General features: G+C 50.0%; 1 protein-coding gene and 6 non-coding genes across 17 annotated transcripts in view; all 7 read left to right on the top strand.

Annotated features, from left to right (window-relative positions):
- The window catches only part of LOC145530550 (uncharacterized), a 149,230-nt gene that overhangs the window by 104,874 nt on the left and 26,250 nt on the right, over positions 1 to 18,106 (top strand). For 3 of the 11 annotated variants that reach the window (XM_081552080.1, XM_081552081.1, XM_081552082.1), the window contains 6 exons: positions 357 to 489; positions 5,424 to 5,573; positions 7,923 to 8,072; positions 13,217 to 13,366; positions 13,687 to 13,800; positions 14,034 to 14,155. In XM_081552080.1, the coding sequence (XP_081408206.1) occupies positions 5,512 to 5,573; positions 7,923 to 8,072; positions 13,217 to 13,364 (360 nt within the window). In that variant the 5' untranslated portion in view covers positions 357 to 489; positions 5,424 to 5,511 and the 3' untranslated portion in view covers positions 13,365 to 13,366; positions 13,687 to 13,800; positions 14,034 to 14,155. Of the gene's footprint in view, positions 1 to 356; positions 490 to 5,423; positions 5,574 to 7,922; positions 8,073 to 10,704; positions 10,859 to 13,216; positions 13,367 to 13,686; positions 13,801 to 14,033; positions 14,156 to 16,026; positions 16,284 to 18,106 lie in introns of all 11 variants that reach the window. The other 8 variants (XM_081552090.1, XM_081552088.1, XM_081552079.1 and 5 more) reach the window with 6 other exon arrangements.
- Positions 919 to 1,011, top strand: LOC145530671 (small nucleolar RNA SNORD116). Its single transcript, XR_014071984.1, has one exon. It is a non-coding gene; the product is annotated as a small nucleolar RNA SNORD116 (small nucleolar RNA).
- On the top strand, positions 5,817 to 5,908 carry LOC145530668 (small nucleolar RNA SNORD116). The gene has a single exon (XR_014071981.1). It is a non-coding gene; the product is annotated as a small nucleolar RNA SNORD116 (small nucleolar RNA).
- LOC145530670 (small nucleolar RNA SNORD116) lies at positions 8,308 to 8,399 on the top strand. The gene has a single exon (XR_014071983.1). It is a non-coding gene; the product is annotated as a small nucleolar RNA SNORD116 (small nucleolar RNA).
- On the top strand, positions 11,103 to 11,194 carry LOC145530669 (small nucleolar RNA SNORD116). Its single transcript, XR_014071982.1, has one exon. It is a non-coding gene; the product is annotated as a small nucleolar RNA SNORD116 (small nucleolar RNA).
- On the top strand, positions 13,600 to 13,690 carry LOC145530676 (small nucleolar RNA SNORD116). The gene has a single exon (XR_014071989.1). It is a non-coding gene; the product is annotated as a small nucleolar RNA SNORD116 (small nucleolar RNA).
- On the top strand, positions 16,116 to 16,206 carry LOC145530672 (small nucleolar RNA SNORD116). The gene has a single exon (XR_014071985.1). It is a non-coding gene; the product is annotated as a small nucleolar RNA SNORD116 (small nucleolar RNA).

Raw genomic sequence — 18,106 nt, 5'->3', positions numbered from 1 at the left:
TAAGACACCGAGGCCTTTACAATGGGACTCTGAGTCCTGGAGACACCCGGAAAGAGTTTCAGAGGCACACCCAGAGTCTTGAGGCACATTCTTCTTGGTACACTGAAACACACACACTCAGACCCACATCAAATCCCCTGCCATGCACACATATTCAGTCAGACAGACACTGATAGGAACTTTAAGATAATTTCCTACCTTTGTGCTATAGATATGTATCCAATCATACATGAGGGATTGAGGCAGTTCAGAAGCAGATGCAGGCTTTCCCCCAGGGAACCATGAACACCGGTATTGTTCATTGAGAACCTGGGTGCACATTTGAAGTATGCTTGTGCTTTCCTTTGACTTGTCAGGAGAAGTTGCCAAGTATGACTGTCGCTTAGAAGAATCCCTGCCTGTGATTCAGTGAATGGAGGTGCAAGAGAGTCCTGTGAGAAGAGTGGCAGGAACAGCTTGCAGTTTCTGCTTTTTGGATCACTAAGGACGGTATGACTTCCCTGGTGGCTCAGATGGTAAAGCGTCTGTCTGCAATGCGGGAGACCTGGGTTCGATCCCTGGGTTGGGAAGATCCTCTGGAGAAGGAAATGGCAACCCACTCCTGTACTCGTGCCTGGAAAATCCCATGGATGGACAGCGTGGCAGGCTGCAGTCCATGGGGTTGCAAAGAGTCAGACATGACTGAGCAGCTTCACTTTCACAAGGACGGTATGCCTTCCCCTGCCCCGAGATGTGTCGTGGATTTAGGGTTTCCTGGGATTGCCTGAGTACCTGTAAGTGTGAATGGACTTTTCCTCTTGCCAAGAAGCCTGGGGACTCTGAATTCTCCCAGCTCCTGGAGAACTCCCAGGTCACTGGCTTCTTCTTGGAGTGGCCCTGCCTGCCCTGCAGTGGTGGGCAGTGAAGCAACACGTGCTCTGATCGATGATGACACCCTCACATTCATTCCTTGGAAAATCTGAACAAGATGAGTGAGACGTCACTACCGTCTCTTCATCGATACTGAGCTCTAACACGTTGCCTCCCATGAAGCTAGGGTTTGGGCTAGTTATCAATTAGGGCCAGCTTAGACTTGGTCACACACATGCATACAGTACCTGGGTCACCTCCATTTGGTTGTCTTCTTTCTTTGGGTGGCCCTTATAAATGAGTTCAGTTTGTCTCTGGCTTCAATAATCTAGCCTGGAATGTTGTTCTTTGTTATGGTGTATGCGCGGTTATCAGAGGTAATTGAAGCTATTTGAAGCATCTGATCTGCCATTGAGTTTCACTGACCCCCTGCTACTCATTGCCTGGTGCTCTGGAGAAAAGCCAAGATTTTTCCCTCGTGATTCATACGACAATTTTGGCCTCAGCTGGCTTCGATGTCATTTTTTTCTCCAGGAAGGCATGCTGCAGATTTTCTCCTGATATTCAGAGGAGATCAGTGGTCAGAGCATCCAGTAGGTGGGCCAAGCCAATGGCCCCTCTTCTGACCGTTTCTTTGGTTGTTGTCTGAATGAGCACTGGTGGTGGGAGACTGAGCCTGGAAGATGCCTTAGAGCGTTTTTGAGGATGGAAATACTGTGTCGACGGGAGGGACCTACACATTGCCCTGAAATGGAGGGGATGCTGGGACAGAGCAAAGCTTGGGGAGTGTGAAATGCACCTCGAATGCTGATGGAACCCATGGGTGGATGGGCGAGTGGACGGATCAGTGACTCAGTGAGGTTCCTTGAAGTCTGTGTTACCTTCAGTTAAGGTTGGAGTGAGTGTGGGGAAGCACCACGGTGGCAGGTTCATAGGTTCATGGGCCATCCAACAGTTGGCCTCTCCCGTGATAGGTCCTTTGAGGCAGACCTCTGGAGCTGGGAGTGGTTTCCAGTCTGGTGTCATATCTTGTCCTGGCCCGGGTGTCGAGTATGAGGAATAAGGGATATTTTCTGTCCATCCCGCCTCGTTCTCCCCTTGTGTTTGGTGTGAAGTTGGGCCTCAGGATATCCCACTGTCATTTGTAAATCCAGCCCACCTATCTTGCCCAAGTTTAGGAGCTCTTCCCAGAAATCAGGGAGCAGGATCCTGTGGAAAAAGGGGAGTTGGCGGCCCACGTGAGTGGGCAGTTGTAGGGGCAGGAGAGACTGTCTGGTGTGGGGCTCATTTTGTCATTTGGCCCGCTGGTGCAGAGAGGCTGTGCTGTCCTGTGTTCCTGGCCTCTGGCCAGAGGCGTCATGTGGATTCATTCATCGTGCCTATTTGCTGTATTCTGTCATGGCATGGCTAATGGTGTCTGGATGGTCATGGGCAACCTTAGTCTCATGTTGTGTCTGGGTTCACAACAGTGATGTTCAGTTCAGTTCAGTTCAGTTCAGTTCAGTCGCTCAGTCGTGTCCGACTCTCTGCGACCCCATGAATTGCAGCACGCCAGGCCTCTCTGTCCATCACCAACTCCCAGAGTCTACCCAAACCCATGTTCATCGAGTCGGTGATGCCATCCAACCATCTCATCCTCTGTCGTCCCCTTCTCCTCCCGCCCCCAATCCTACCCATCATTAGGGTCTTTTCCAATGAGTCAACCCTTCGCATGAGGTGGCCAAAGTATTGGAGCTTCAGCTTCAACATCAGACCTTCCAATGAACACCCAGGATAGATCTCTTTTAGGATGGATTGATTGGATCTCCTTGCAGTCCAAGGGACTCTCAAGAGTCTTCTCCAACACCACAGTTCAAAAGCATCAATTCTGCGGTGCTCAGCTTTCTTCACCGTCCAACTCTCACATCCATACATGACCACTGGAAAAACCATACCCTTGACTAGACGGACTTTTGTTGGCAAAGTAATGTCTCTGCTTTTAAACATGCTATCTAGGTTGGCCATAACCTTCCTTCCAAGGAGTAAGCGTCTTTTAATTTCATGGCTGCAGTCACCATCAGCAGTGATTCTGGAGCCCAAAAAAGTAAAGTCTGACACTGTTTCCACTGTTTCCTCATCTATTTCCCATGGAGTGATCAGATGCCATGATCTTAGTTTTCTGAACGTTGAGCTTTAAGCCAACTTTTTCACTCTCCTCCTTCACCTTCATCAAGAGGCTCTTTAGTTCTTCTTCACTTTCTGCCATAAGGGTGGTGTCATCCGCATATCTGAGGTTATTGATATTTCTCCCGGCAATCTTGATTCCAGCTTGTGTTTCTTCCAGCCCAGCGTTTCTCATGATGTACTCTGCATATAAGTTAAATAAGCAGGGTGACAATATACAGCCTTGACGTGCTCCTTTTCCTATTTGGAACCAGTCTGTTGTTCCATGTCCAGTTCTAACTGTTGCTTCCTGACCTGCATACAGGTTTCTCAAGAGACAGGTCAGATGGTCTGGTATTCCCATCTCTTTCAGAATTGTCCACAGTTTATTGTGATCCACACAGTCAAAGGCTTTGGCATAGTCAATAAAGCAGAAATAGATGTTTTTCTGGAACTCTCTTGCTTTTTCGATGATCCAGCGGATATTGGCAATTTGATCTCTGGTTCCTCTTCCTTTTCTAAAACCAGCTTGAACATCTGGAAGTTCACGGTTCGCGTATTGCTGAAGCCTGGCTTGGAGAATTTTGAGCATTACTTTACTAGCATGTGAGATGAGTGCAATTGTGCGGTAGTTTGAGCATTCTTTGGCATTGCCTTTCTTTGGGATTGGAACGAAAACTGACCTCTTCCAGTCCTGTGGCCACTGCTGAGTTTTCCAAATTTGCTGGCGTATCGAGTGCAGCACTTCCACAGCATCACCTTTGAGGATTTGAAATAGCTCAACTGGAATTCCATCGCCTCCTGAAGTTGAACGGTTCTATGAAGACCTACAAGACCTTCTAGAACTAACACCCAAAAAAGATGTCCTTTTCATTATAGGGGACTGGAATGCAAAAATAGGAAGTCAAGAAACACCTGGCGTAACAGGCAAGTTTGGCCTTGGAGTACAGAATGAAGCAGGGCAAAGGCTAATAGAGTTTTGCCACGAGAACGCACTGGTAATAGCAAACACCCTATTCCAACAACACAAGAGAAGACTCTACATGTGGACATCACCAGATGGTCAACACCGAAATCAGATTGATTATATTCTTTGCAGCCAAAGATGGAGAAGCTCTATACAGTCAGCAAAAACAAGACCAGGAGCAGACTGTGGCTCAGATCATGAAATGCTTATTGCCAAATTCAGACTTAAATTGAAGAAAGTAGGGAAAACCACTAGACCATTCAGGTATGACCTAGATCAAATCCCTTATGAGTATACAGTGGAAGTGACAAATAGATTTAAGGGACTAGACCTGATAGACAGAGTGCCTGATGAACTATGGACAGAGGTTCGTGACATTGTACAGGAGACAGGGATCAAGAAAATCCCCATGGAAAAGAAATGCAAAAAAGCAAAATGGCTGTCTGAGGAGGCCTTACAGATAGCTGGGAAGAGAAGAGAAGCGAAAAGCAAAGGAGAAAAGGAAAGATATTCCCATCTGAATGCAGAGTTCCAAAGAATAGCAAGGAGAGATAAGAAAGCCTTCCTCAGCGATCAGTGCAAACAAATAGAGGAAAACAACAGATTGGGAAATACTAGAGACCTCTTCAAGAAAATTAGAGCTACCAAAGGAACATTTCATGCAAAGATAGGCTCGATAAAGGACAGAAATGGTATGGACCTTACAGAAGCAGAAGATATTAAGAAGAGGTGGCAAGAATACACAGAAGAACAGTGATGTTACTGCCTTACAAAGAGAAAGTTGGCATACAAGTGGCCCAGTTGCTCTAAAGGGTGGAGCCCCAGCATCTTCGCCCTTCAGAATATCTGCAATGGCCTGTAGCTCTTTGTGCTGTTCAAGGAAGGTCTTCTCGTGTGGCTGTCAGCCAGGAAGCCTGTACCCTCATGTCTCAGCCAGGCTGAGTGCAGGTGTCCTTTGGGACCCCGTTGTTGCAGGGCTGAAAGAGCCTTTTTTCATGGATATGCAACCTGTCAGAAAAGGTACTTATTATCATGGAAGCCCTCAGGTACCTTTTATCCTTCCCTGTGCTGGCAAGTCCATTGTGAGCAGAATAGGTGCCAAGAGTGGATATGTTTCCCTGGAAGGGCAGTGGCTATTAGGCCAAGGGGGCTCCATTCCCCTGAGAGTGTCTTCAGGGTTCTTGGGGGACATCCTTAAGCTTTCAGTGGGAATGGCAAAAGAAGAGAAATTGCAGGGCCTGAGACCAGGGAGTTAGCAGATTGGTGCTATTTGTCCTGATGGCCCCTTGACTCTGGAGGTATCCTTGTGCCAATGCATTTATATTTGGCTGCTGATACCCTAGGATGAGGTGCAGCAATTGAATAGTAGATTCAAGAATGAGGGCAATTCTCCTGGAGGCCTTGCCTTTTTCCCCTGTACACCTGTTGCTCTTCCTCATGCATGCTTGTGTTTTCTCACCTCAAGCCAGATTGAGTTGCCCAGGATGGAAGACCATTGTCAACAGGGAACCCGTCACATATTCCGTGAATCCTAGCCTGGTGAGACAAGGAGCATGAGCCCCTGGGGGCCACTGGGCAAGCAGCCCTTGGGTGTACAGATGGAATACCCATGGAGGTAAGTGGAAACCTATTCGAGGAAACCTAGTGGTTTGGCCCCAGTGATCTGGGCCTGGGATCTATGCTCTCACCTTCTGGGGTTTCCCTAGGGTATTAAAGTCCCAGGGCCTAAGGCTTGGCTGCAGTTCCTGCCCCATGGCTACAATCTGTGCAGTCCCAAATGCTGACCTAATTGAGCTCGCTGGCCTTCCTGGGATGGAGGTGGCGACTTTGCTCATTCAGCTCCTGGGCACACGTGCTTGGATCGATGATGACTCCCACAAATGCATTCCTTGGAAATCTGAACAAAATGAGTGAGCCATCCCTACCGTCTCCTCATCGGAACTGAGGTCCAACATGTGATTTCCAGTGGGATCGAAGGGCCAGCGTCACATTGCATTTGCTCCCTGGGGCGTCAACAGCCACAGTGTGCCAGCTGAGGGTGATGGCCTTGTGGTATGGAGGTGAGCCATGAGGAAGATGCCCTCACCTCCCAACCTCAGGATATGGCTAGGGACCGCGAGTCATCTCTGGTTGCACGAGGCTATCCAGGGCTTTTGTCTCCTGGTATGTATGATTCTATTGGTAGCAGAGAAGTGGAAGCCATTTGAGAGCATCTGGACTGCCACTGAGTTTGTCAGCCACACCGCCTTTGTTTGATCTCCTTGGGGGAAATCAAAGTGTTTCCACTCATGGTCAGAAAAGGAGTCATGGCTTCGGCCAAGTTTCTATGTCGTATTCTTCTGGGGAACGGGATGCTGCATAGTTTTCTCCTGATAGTCAGAGGAGATACATTGGGCAGGGTATCCAGGAGGTGGGCCAAGCTGATGGCCCCTCGTCTGATTGTTTCTTTGGTTGGTATGTGAGTGGGCACTAGTGTTGGGAGGCTGAGCCTTGCAGATGCATTAGGGTATTTCCAAGGATGAAAGTCCTGAGTCAACAGGAGGGACCTGCACATTTCCCTGAGGTGGGCAGTTGCAAGAAGAACAAAGCTTGGGGAGCGTGAAATGCACCTCGAGTGGTGGTGGAACCCACAGATGGATGGGCAGGTGGACGGATCGGCGAGTCAGCAGGTTCCCTGAATTCTGGGCTGCCTTCAGGTTCGGTTGGAGTGAGTGTGGGGAAGGACTGGGGTGGCAGATTCATAGGTTCATGGACCATCCAACGGTTGGCCTCTCCCATGATTGGTTTCCTTTGCTGCAGACCTGCGGAGCCATGAGTGGTTCCCCAGGTGGTGCCATATCTTGTCCTGGCCTGGGGGTCGTATGAAGCAGAGGGGATATTTTCTGTCCATCTTGCCATGTTCTCCCCATGTGCATGGAGTGAATTTGTGCCTCAGGACATCCCAGTTTCATTTCTATACCCAGCTCACCTATCCTTGCCCAAGTTTAGGAGATCTTCCCAGAAATTAGGGGGCAGGACCCTGTGGAAATAGGGGAGTCAGCTGCCCACATGAGTGGCTACAGTTTTAAGGGTAGGAGAAGCTCTCTGGCATGGTGCTTAGCAGCAAGGCTGTGCTCTCCTGCAAGCCTGTGGCCAGAGGCGTCCTGTGGGTTCAGTCATTGTGGCTCTTTGCTGGGTCCTGTGGTATCATGACTAGTGTTTCATGATAGTCGTGGACGACCTGAGTTTCGTATTGTGTCCGGGCTCATGGCAGTGATGTTACTGGCTTAAAAAGAACAAGGTGGCATGACAAGTGACCCGGTTGCTCTAAAGGGTGGAACCCCAGCATCTTTGTGCTTTGGAATGGCTCCAGTGGCCTGTAGCTCTTTGTGTTGTTCAAGGAAGGGCTTCTAGCATGGCTGTTAACAAGGAAGCAAGCACGCTCATGGGTCACCCGGGCTGAGTATAGGTGTCCATTGGGGCCCCTTTGTTGTGGGGCTGAAAGAGCCATTTTTCGTGGATATGCTCCATATCAGAGAAGGGGCTTAATGTCATGGAGGCCCTCAGGTACCTTTTATTCTTTCCCATGCTGGTAAGTCCATTTGAGCAGAGTAGGTGCCAAGAGTGGGTGTGTTTCCCTGGAAGGTCAGTGGCTGTTAGGCAAAGGGGACCCCATTCACCTGAGGGGGTCTCGGGGCTCTTGGGGGACATTCTTAAATTGTTTTGGTGGGGATGGTACATGGAGTGGAATTTCAGGCCTGAGACCAGGCAGTTGGCAGATTGGCACTCTTTGTCCTGATGGCCCCTTGACTCTGAAGGTATCTGCATACTACACATCCCTGTTTGGCTGCCTACACAGCACACCTTGTTGCAGCAATTGAATGATAGATGCCAGAATGATTGGCAATGCTCCTGGAGGCCTTGTCTCTTTCCCCCGTACAGCTGGTGCTCTTCCTCACGCACGTCTGTGTTTTCTCACCCCAAGCCAGGTTGAGTGGCCCGAGATGGAAGACTGTTGGCAACAGGTTACCTGTCGCATAGTCCATGACACCCAGCCTCTAGAGAAGAGTCTCGCAAATCCCCAGAGGCAACTGGACAAGTGGCCCTTGGGTGTACAGATGGAACAACCATGGCGGTAAGTGGCCTTTCTTCAAGGAAAGCTAGTGGTTTGGTCCCAGGGATCTGGGCATCGGATTCACACCCTCACCTTCTGGGCTTTCCCTGGGGCATGCAAGGTCCCAGGTCCCAAGGCTTGGCTGCAGTTCCTGCCCCATGGCTACAGTCTTGAATGCTGACATGATTGAGCTCCCTGGCCTTCCTGGGATGGAGGTGGTGACTTTGCTCCTGCAGCACCTAGAGCACACGTGCTTGGATCGATGATGACTCCCACAAATGCATTCCTTGGAAATCTGAACAAAATGAGTGAGCCATCCCTACCGTCTCCTCATCGGAACTGAGGTCTAGCACGTGGCTCCCAGAGGGATCGAAGGGCCAGGGTCACATTCATTTGCTCCCTGGGGCGTCAACAGCCACAGTGTGCAAGCTGAGGGTGATGGCCTTGTGATGTGGAGGTGAGCCATGGGGGAAAGGGGCTGCTCTCCCATCCTGGGGTTATGACTGGGGACCACGAATCGTCTGTCATTGCACAAGCTAGGCAGGTCTTTTGTCTCCTGGTGTGGATGAGAGTGAGGGTAGCAGAGGAAGCAGAAGCCATTAGAGAGCATCTGGGCTGCCACTGAGTTTGTCAGGCCTCCGTGTGCCCACTGCCTGGTCCCTGGTGGATAGCACAGAGTTTTCACTCAGGGTCAGAACAGGAATCGCAGCCTCGGCCGGGCTTCTGTGTCATGTTCTTCTGGGGATGGATTGCTACATAGTTTTCTCCTGATACTGAGAGAAGATCAATGGGCAGAGTGTCCAGGAGGTGGGCCAAGCTGCGGGCCCCTCGTCTGGTTGTTTCTTTGGTTGGTGTGCATGGACACTGGTGTCGGGAGGCTGAGCCTCGAAGATGCATTAGGATATTCCATGGATAAAAATCCCATGTCAACAGGAAGACTGGCACATGGCCCTGAGGTGGGTGGATGCCAGGGGAGAGCAAAGTTCGGAGATCTTGAAATGCACCTTGAATGGTGGTGGAACCCATGAATGGATGGGTGGGTGGGTAGACCAGCTATTTGATCAGCTTCCCTGAAGTCTGGGTTGCCTTACTGGGGTGAGTGTGGGGAAGGACTACAGTGGCAGATTCATACATTCAAGGACCATCCAGCAGTTGGCCTCTCCCATCATTGGTGGCTTCCTTTGTGACAGACTTCCGGAGCCAGTAGTAGTTCCCAACATGGCATTATATCTTGTCCTAACCTGGGGGCCGACTATGAACTATCCATTCCATGGAATTCTCCAGGCCAGAACACTGGAGTTGGTAGCCTTTCTCTTCTTCAGGGGATCTTCCCAACCCAGGGATCGAACCCAGGTCTCCCATATTGCCAGCGGATTCTTTACCATCTGAGCCACCTGGGAATCCCAAGAATACTGTAGTGAGTAGCTTATCCCTTCTCCAGCGGATCTTCCCAACCCAGGAATTAAATGACGGTCTCCTAAATTGCAGGCAGGTTCTTTACCAACTGAGCTATCAGGGAGTCCCAGTATGAGGTAGAGGGGATATTTTCTCTCCATACTGCCACATTCTCCCTGTGTACATGGAGTGATGCTGTGTCTCAGGATATCCCAGTGTCATTTCTATACCCAACCCACCTATCCTTGCACAAGTTTAGTAGCTCTTCCCCAAACTCAGTGGGTAGGACCCCATGGAAATAGGAGTCAGATGCTCCTGTGAGCGTCTGCAGTTTTAAGGGCAGGGGAATCTGTCTGGTGTGGGGCTCATTTTGTTGTGCAGTTGGCTGGTTCAGCAAGGCTGTGCTCTGCTGCATGCCTGGCCTCTGGCCAGAGGTGTCATGTGGGTTCAGTCATCTCGCCTCTTTCCTGGTTTGTGTCATAACCTGGCTGGTGGTGTCAGAATGGTCATGGACGACCTGAGTCTTCTGCTGTGTGTGGGTTCACAGCAGTTATGTTACTGCCTTACAGAGAGCAAGGCAGCATGGCAAGTGACCCAGTTGCTGTAAAGGGTAGAGCCCCAACATCTTCGCACTTCAGGAAGTCTCTGATGGCCTGCATCTTTTCATGTTGCCTAAGGAAGGCCTTCTAGCATGGCTTTTGGCCAGGAAGCAAAGCATGATCATGTGTCAACAAGGCTGAGCGTAGGTGTCCATCAGGGCCCCTTTGTTTCAGGGCTGAAAGAGCCATTTTTCATGGATCTGTTCCCTGTCAGGGAAAGGTCGTATTGTTGTGGAAGCCCTCAGGTACCTCTTATCCTTCCCTGAGCTGGGCAGTCCATTATGAACAGAGTATGTGCCAAGAACAGGTGTGTTTCCCTGGAAGGGCAGTGGCTGTTAGGCCAAGGGGCCCCAGTCCCCTGAGAGCGTCTCAGGGGTTCACAGAGGACATCCTTAGCTGTGTCAGCAGGGATGGCATGAGGAGCGGAATTGCAGAATGAAGACCAGGGAGTTGGCAGATGGGCAATCTTTGTCCTGCAGGCCCTTGACTCTGAAGGTATCCATGCACCAACGCATTATGTTTGATGGTTGACACAGCAGATCGAGGTGCACCAATTGAATGGCATATGCAAGAATGAGGGCAGTGCTTCTGGAAGCTTTGCCTCTTTCCCCAGTATGGCTGGTGCTCTTCCTCACACGTGTGTGTTTTCTTACTGCAAGCCAGGGGCCTTGAGTGGCCTGGGATGGAAGACTGTTTGCAATGGAGAACCCGTCGCGTATTCCATGACAGCTGTCCTGGCTAGACGAGGCATGCAAGCCCCCAGGAGCTTCTGGGCAGTTGGCCCTTCAATGTACAGGTGGATCACCCATGGCGGTAAGCAGCCCTTCTTCAAGAAAACCTAGCAGTTTGGCCCCAAGGATTTGGGCATGGGATCCGTGCCCTCACCTTCTGGGGTTTCCCTGGGGCATGCAAAGTCCCAGGGCCCAAGGCTTGGCTGCAGTTCCTGCCCCATGGCTACAATCTGTGCAGTCTTGAATGCTGACATGATTGAGCTCCCTGGCCTTCCTGGGATGGAGGTGGCGACTTTGCTCATGCAGCATCTAGAGCACACGTGCTTGGATCGATGATGACTCCCACAAATGCATTCCTTGGAAATCTGAACAAAATGAGTGAGCCATCCCTACCGTCTCCTCATCGGAACTGAGGTCTAGCACGTGGCTCCCAGAGGGATCGAAGGGCCAGGGTCACATTCATTTGCTCCCTGGGGTGTCAACAGCCACAGTGTGCAAGCTGAGGGTGATGGCCTTGTGATGTGGAGGTGAGCCATGGGGGAAAGGGGCTGCTCTCCCATCCTGGGGTTATGACTGGGGACCACGAATCGTCTGTCATTGCACAAGCTAGGCAGGTCTTTTGTCTCCTGGTGTGGATGAGAGTGAGGGTAGCAGAGGAAGCAGAAGCCATTAGAGAGCATCTGGGCTGCCACTGAGTTTGTCAGGCCTCCGTGTGCCCACTGCCTGGTCCCTGGTGGATAGCACAGAGTTTTCACTCAGGGTCAGAACAGGAATCGCAGCCTCGGCCGGGCTTCTGTGTCATGTTCTTCTGGGGATGGATTGCTACATAGTTTTCTCCTGATACTGAGAGAAGATCAATGGGCAGAGTGTCCAGGAGGTGGGCCAAGCTGCGGGCCCCTCGTCTGGTTGTTTCTTTGGTTGGTGTGCATGGACACTGGTGTCGGGAGGCTGAGCCTCGAAGATGCATTAGGATATTCCATGGATAAAAATCCCATGTCAACAGGAGGACTGGCATATGGCCCTGAGGTAAGTGGATGCCAGGGGAGAGCAAAGTTCGGAGATCTTGAAATGCACCTCGAATGGTGGTGGAACCCATGAATGGATGGGTGGGTGGGTAGACCAGCTATTCGATCAGCTTCCCTGAAGTCTGGGTTGCCTTACTGGAGTGAGTGTGAGGAAGGACCGCAGTGGCAGATTTATATGTTCATGGCCCATTGAACACTTGACCTCTCCCATGGTTGGTCTCCTTTGCAGCAGATATCTGGAGCCTTCAGTTGTTGCCATCGTGACATTGTATCTTGTTTTTTCTTGGGGCCAATATGAGGCACAGGGGATATTTTCTGTCTACCTCGCCATGTTTTCACCATGTGCATGTGAAAGGTGTGCCTCCTGACCTCCCAGCGTCATTTCTATACCCATCCCTCCTATTTTTTTTCTGAATTAAGGAGCTCTTCCTGGCAATCCGTGGGCAGAACCCTGTGAAAACACAGGAGTCAGCTGTCCCCGTGAGCAACTGCAGTATTAAGGGGAGGAGAGGCTGTCTGGCGTCGGGCTCATTTTGTCATGTTACCTGCTGCTGCAGCAATGCATTGCTCTCCTGCATGCTTGATCTCTGGCCAGTGATGTCATGTGCACCCAGTTGTCACACTTGTTTGCTGAGTTCTGTCATATTGTGGCTGGTGGTGTCAGGATGGTCGTGGACAACCTAAGTCTTGTGTCTGGGTTCATAGCAGTGATGTTACTGGCTTATAAAGAGCAAGGCAGCACAGCAAGTGACCTAGTTGCTGTTAGTGGAGCCCTGGCATCTTTGTGTTCTGAAATGGTTCAATGGCCTATAACTTTTCATGGTGTCCAAGGAAGAGCTTGTAGTATTGCTTTCAGCCAGGAAGCAAGTATGCTTGTGTGTCAACTGGGCTGAGCACAGGTATTCAATGGGACCCCTTTGTCATGGGACTTAAATTGCCATTTTTCATCAATAGGCTCCCTGTCGGAGAAGGGCCTTATTTTCTTGGAAACTCTCAGAAACTTTTTTCCTTTCCCACGCTGGAATGCTCTTTGTGAGCAGACGAGGTGCCTAGAGTGGGTGTGTTCCTCTGGAACAGCAGTGGCTGTTAGACCAAGGGGTCCCCGTTCCCCTGAGGGCATCTTGGGGATTCATGGAGAACATCCTTAAGCTGTGTTGGTGAGGATGGCATGGGGAGAGTAATTGCAGGGCCCAAGGCCAGGGAGTTGGCAGATTGGTGCTCTTTGTCCTGATGGCCCCTTGACTCTGAAGTAATCCACATGCTAACACATTCATGTTTGGCTTCTGACACCAGATTGAGGTGCAGCAGTTGAATGGTAGATGCAGGTATGAGGGCAATGCTCGTGGGGGCCTTGCCTCTTTCCCCCATATGCCTGTCTCTCTTCCTCATGCTTGCATATATTTTCTTGCCTCAAGCCAGATTGAGTGCCCTGGGATGGAAGACCATTGGCACTGGGGGACCCGTCACATATTCCATGACTCTCAGCCTGGAAAGTTGAGGCCTATGAGCTGCCACAGGCCACTGGACACGCAGCCCACGGTGGTACAGGTGGAACACCAATGACTGTAAGTGGCCCTTCTTCCCATAAACCTGGTTGTTTGGCCATAGGGCTCTGGGTGGGGTGTCTGCTTTTTCACCTTTGTACTTTCCCTGGGGCACGCAAGGTCCCTGGGCCCACAGGCTTGGCTGTAGTTCCTGCCTCTTGGCTGGGATCTCTGCAGTTCCAACTGCTGATGTGATTGAGATTGCTGGCCTTCCTGGGGTAGGGGTCCCAACTTGCATCTGAGCACATACACTCAGATGGATGATGATTCCCACAGAGGCAACCTTGAAAATCTAAACAAAATGAGTTATCAATCGTGATCATGTCCTCTTTGGAACTAAGGTCCAGCATGTGGCTCCCAGAGGAATGGAATGGTCAGGGTCACATTGCCTTTGCTCCCTGGGGCATCAGCGGCAACAGCGTGGAAGCTAAGAGTGACAAACTTGCGGTGTGTAGGTAAGCCATAGGGAGAAGGGCCTGCGTCTCCCATCCTCAGGGGCCGACTAGTGACCATGTGTTTTCTCTGGTTGCACAAGACTAGCCAGAGATGTTGCCTTTTGCTGTGGGTGAAAGTGCCATGGCAGAGAAAGTAAAAGCCATTTGAGGGCCTCTGGGCTGACATTGAGTTCATCAGGCCTCTGCGTGCCCATTGCCTAGTCCCCTGGAGAAAACAAATTGTTTTTGTTCAGATTCAGAACAGGAATTGTGGCCTCAGCCAGACTTCTCTCCATGTTTTCCTGGGGAACAGGATTCTGCATGGTTTTCTCCTGATATTTGAAGAAGTAAATGAGCATAGTGTCCAGGAATTTGGGTAAGCTGATGGACCCTTCTTGTATTGTTTCTTTCATTTCGTGTGTGAGTGTGCACTGGTTTTGGGAGGCTGAATCTGGAAGGTGCCTTAGTGCCTTTCCAAGGAAATCAGAATCGTATCTTGATGGGAAGGTCCAGCATGTTTCCCTGATGTAGGTGGATGGCAGGAAGTGAAGAAAGCTTGGACAGCAGGAAATATGCCTAGAATGGTGGTTGAACCCATGGGTGAGTAAGCAGGTGGATGGATCAATCAGGTTTCATGGAGTCTTGGTGTTTCCTTCAGGTGCATTTGGAGTGAGTATTAGGAAGGACAACAGTGGCAGATTTATGGACCATCCAACAGTTTTCCTCTCCCATAATTGGTTTCATTTGTGGCGGAACTCCAGATCCACAAGTGGTTGGCATCATGTCCTGTCTTGTCCTGGTGGCCAATTATGAGGCAAAGGGGATGTTTTCTGTCCATCTTTCCATGTTCTCCCTGTGTGCATGGCATAAGGTGTGCCTCAGGACATCCATGTGTCATTTCTATATCCAGCCCACCTATCCTTTCCCAAGTTTAAGAGTTTTTTCTGGAATTCAGTGGGCTGGACCCAGTAAAAACAGAAGAGTCAGTTGCCCACATGAGCGGGTGCTGTCTTAAGGACAGGAGAGGCTTTCTGCCACAGGGGTATTTTTGTTATGGCCTGTTGGTGCAGCAACACTGTGGTCTCTTGCATTCCTAGCCTCAAGCCAAAGACATCATTGTGGGTTCAGCAGCCATGGCTGTTTCTGGATTCTGTCATGGCATGGCTTGTGCTGTGAGGATGATCATGGATCACCTGGATCTTGTGTTGTCTCCAGAGCCACTGTAGTGATGTTACTGCCTTAAAAAGTGCAGTACATCACGATGAGTAACTTAAGTGCTGTAAAGGGTGGAGCCCCACATCTTTGCATTTCAGAATGGTTCCAATGGCCTGTAGCTTTTTGTGTTTTTCAAGCTATATGCTTGTAGCACGGCTGCAGTCCGGGAAGCAAGCACACTCGTATGCCACCCAGATTGTGCACAGCTGTACTATGGAGCCCTTTTGTTGCACAGCCCAAGAACTAGTTTCATGGATAATCTCCCTGTCAAAGGAGGATCTTATTCTTGTGCAACCTCTCAAATACCTTTGTTCCTTCCCCATGGTGGTGAGACCATTGTGAGCAGAGTAGGTGCCAAGAGTGTGTTTGTTTTCCTGGAGGGGCAGTGGTAGTTTAGACAAGGTGGCCTCCTTCCCCTGAGGGTGAGTTGGAGTTTCTTAGAGGTTATCTTTAAATTGTGTTGTCAGTGATGGTAAGAGGGGTGGATTTGCAGAGTCTGAGACCAGTGAGTTGACAGAACATCGGCACTTCGTCCTGCTGGCCCCTTGACACTGAATTTTTCCCTGTGGCAATGCATTCATTTTTGACTTCTGCACACCAGACAGAGTTGCAGCAACTGAGTCATAGATGAAGTATGAATCTCAACTCTCCTGTGAGCATTGCCTTTGTCTGCTATGTGCCTGTTGCTATTCCTCAAGCCTGCAGATATTTTCTTGCCTCAAGTTAATTTGAGTCACCAACTTGGAATACCATTGGAACAGGTGACCCTTTGCATATTCTGTGACACTTGGCTTGTGGAGGTGAGGCCAGGTGAAATTAGTGATCTCCCATATCTGAGTGGACATGCAGCCCATGGGTTTACAGGTAGAACACCCATGATTGTAAGTGGCAGTTCTTTCCCAAAACCTAGTAGTTTGTCTACAGGCCTCTGGGTGCCAGGGTTTCACCCTTACCTTCTGTGCTTACTCTCTGGCATTCAAGGTCCCATGGCCTGAGGCTTGACTACAATTCCTACCCTTGTCTTGGCTCTAGGTTGTCCCAAATGCTGATGTGATTGAGCTCGCCTACAGTCCTAAGGTAGAAGCCACAACTTTCCACGTCCAGTGTCTGAGCACATGGTAGGATTGTGTTGACTCCCACAAATGCATTCCTTGGAAATCTGAACAAAATTAATGAGCAGTCCCTATGGTCTCCTCATTGGAATTAAGTTCCAGCATGTGGTTCCCACAGGGAAAATAGAGAGAAGGCCATGTTGCATTTGCTTCCTCGTACTTCAACAGCTTCACTGTGTAAGTTGAGGGTGACAGCCTTCTCATGGGAAGAGGAGCCACTGGGAAAGGAGCCTGGGACTCCCATCCTCCTCAGATGGCTACAGACAGCATGTCTTGTCTGGGTTTATGAGCCCAGTCAGGATTGTGGTCTCCTGCTGCAGATGAGAGTGAGGTAGCAGAGGATGCAGGAGTTGTTTGAGAGCCTCTGGGCTTCCACTGTGTTCATGCCTCCACTCAGTTGTTGCCTTGTCTCTTAGAGGAAACCATAGTCTTTACACTCAGAGTCAGAACCAGAGTCCTTGCCTAGGTTGGTCTTCTATGTCATGTTCTACTGGAGAGAAAGGACACAGAGTAAGTTTCTCCTGATGATTGGAGGACATCAGTCACTGTCCCCAGCATGTTGTCCAAGCCTATGTCCCCTTTTTGGATTGTGTCCCCCTTGTATGTGAGTGAACATGAGTGTTGGGAGGGTGGGCCTGGAAAATGTTTTGAGATAATAAATATTCTGTGTTAATGGGAGAGTCTGGCACATTGGCTCTGAGGCAGGTGTATTTTGGGACAATTGAAAGGTGAGAGTGTGGTTAATGTGTGTGGAATGGTTGGTGAACCCATGGCTGGATTGGTGAATGGAGGTATCAGTGAGTCTACAGTGCTCCCTGAACTCTTTTGGTTGCCTTCAGTGCATTTGTACTCAGTGTCTGGAAGGCCTGGAGAAACAAATTCAGGGACTATCCCCTATTTGGCCTCTCTTTGATTAACTTGCTTCACTTTATGTCTTCATGGCAGTGAGTGTTTGTCATTGTAGCATTGTATCATGTCTTGGCCTGGGTGCTGATTATGAGGCATGAGGTGTGTATTTTCTCCCTGTCTGGCTACATTTTCTCTATGTTGACATTGTGAAGTTGTTCCTCAGGCCATCCTAAATTTTTTTATACCCAGCCCTCCTAGCCTTCCTGAAGGTTGGAGTTCTTCCCAGAGGTCGTTGGGTGGGACCTTGTAGGAACAGGGGAGTTGGCTGCTAAGGAGAAATTGTAGGTTTAGGGGCAGGAGAGGCTGTCTGGGGGATGGGTCATCTTGACATGCCACCAGCTGGTGCAGTGAGCTCATGGTCTCTAGCGTGCTTGGCCTCAGTCCAGAGAATCAGTGAAGATTGTGGTCACCACTGTTTGTTGGGTTTTCTCGTGGCATGGCTGTGGGTGTCACATTGTTCCTGGAGGACCTGGGTCTCAGTATGTCTCTGAGTTCTGGCTGTGATATTCCTGGCTAAAGAAATTTCAAAGCCTCATGGTGAGTGTACCAGTTGATGTAAAGTGTCTAGCTCTGTAATTTTGGGTTTTGGAGTAGCTTTGCATGTTTCCCAAGTTAAGGGCCTCTGCCTTGGCTGTAGGCCAGGAAGTAAGTGCACTCTTGAGTCTCCCAAAGTCAGTGTAGGTGTGTCTCAAGGACTCTTTGTTGTGGGGCCCAAGGAGCCACTTTTCACTGTGGACCTCACTTTTAGACTAGTGCCATTTTCTTATGTAAGCTCCCAGTTTCCTTGTTGCCCTGTTGGCAGGTCCATTGTGAGCAAAGTAGGTGCCAAGATTGAGTGTTTCCCTGGAGTGTTAGTGGCTGTTAGGTTGGCAGGGTGGGCCCAGTTTTCCTGGGTGTGTAAAGAGGTTCAAGAATTACACCTTTAAGCTGTGTCAACAGGCACGGTATTCAGGAGTGGAATTGGAGGGCCTCAAACCAGGGATGTGATGGACCCATGGCTTTCTTTGGCCTGATAGTTACCCACTCTGAAAGTGTCCTTGCCCCAGTGCATTCACATTTGACTCCTGCCACACAGACAAGGGGCAGGATAT

This window comes from Giraffa tippelskirchi, chromosome 12 (assembly GCF_054371585.1).
Source record: "Giraffa tippelskirchi isolate mGirTip1 chromosome 12, T2T-mGirTip1v1.2.pri, whole genome shotgun sequence".
NCBI lineage: Eukaryota > Metazoa > Chordata > Mammalia > Artiodactyla > Giraffidae > Giraffa > Giraffa tippelskirchi.
The sequence above is the reverse complement of the archived record's forward strand: the minus strand, read 5'-3'. Positions and strand labels throughout refer to the sequence as shown.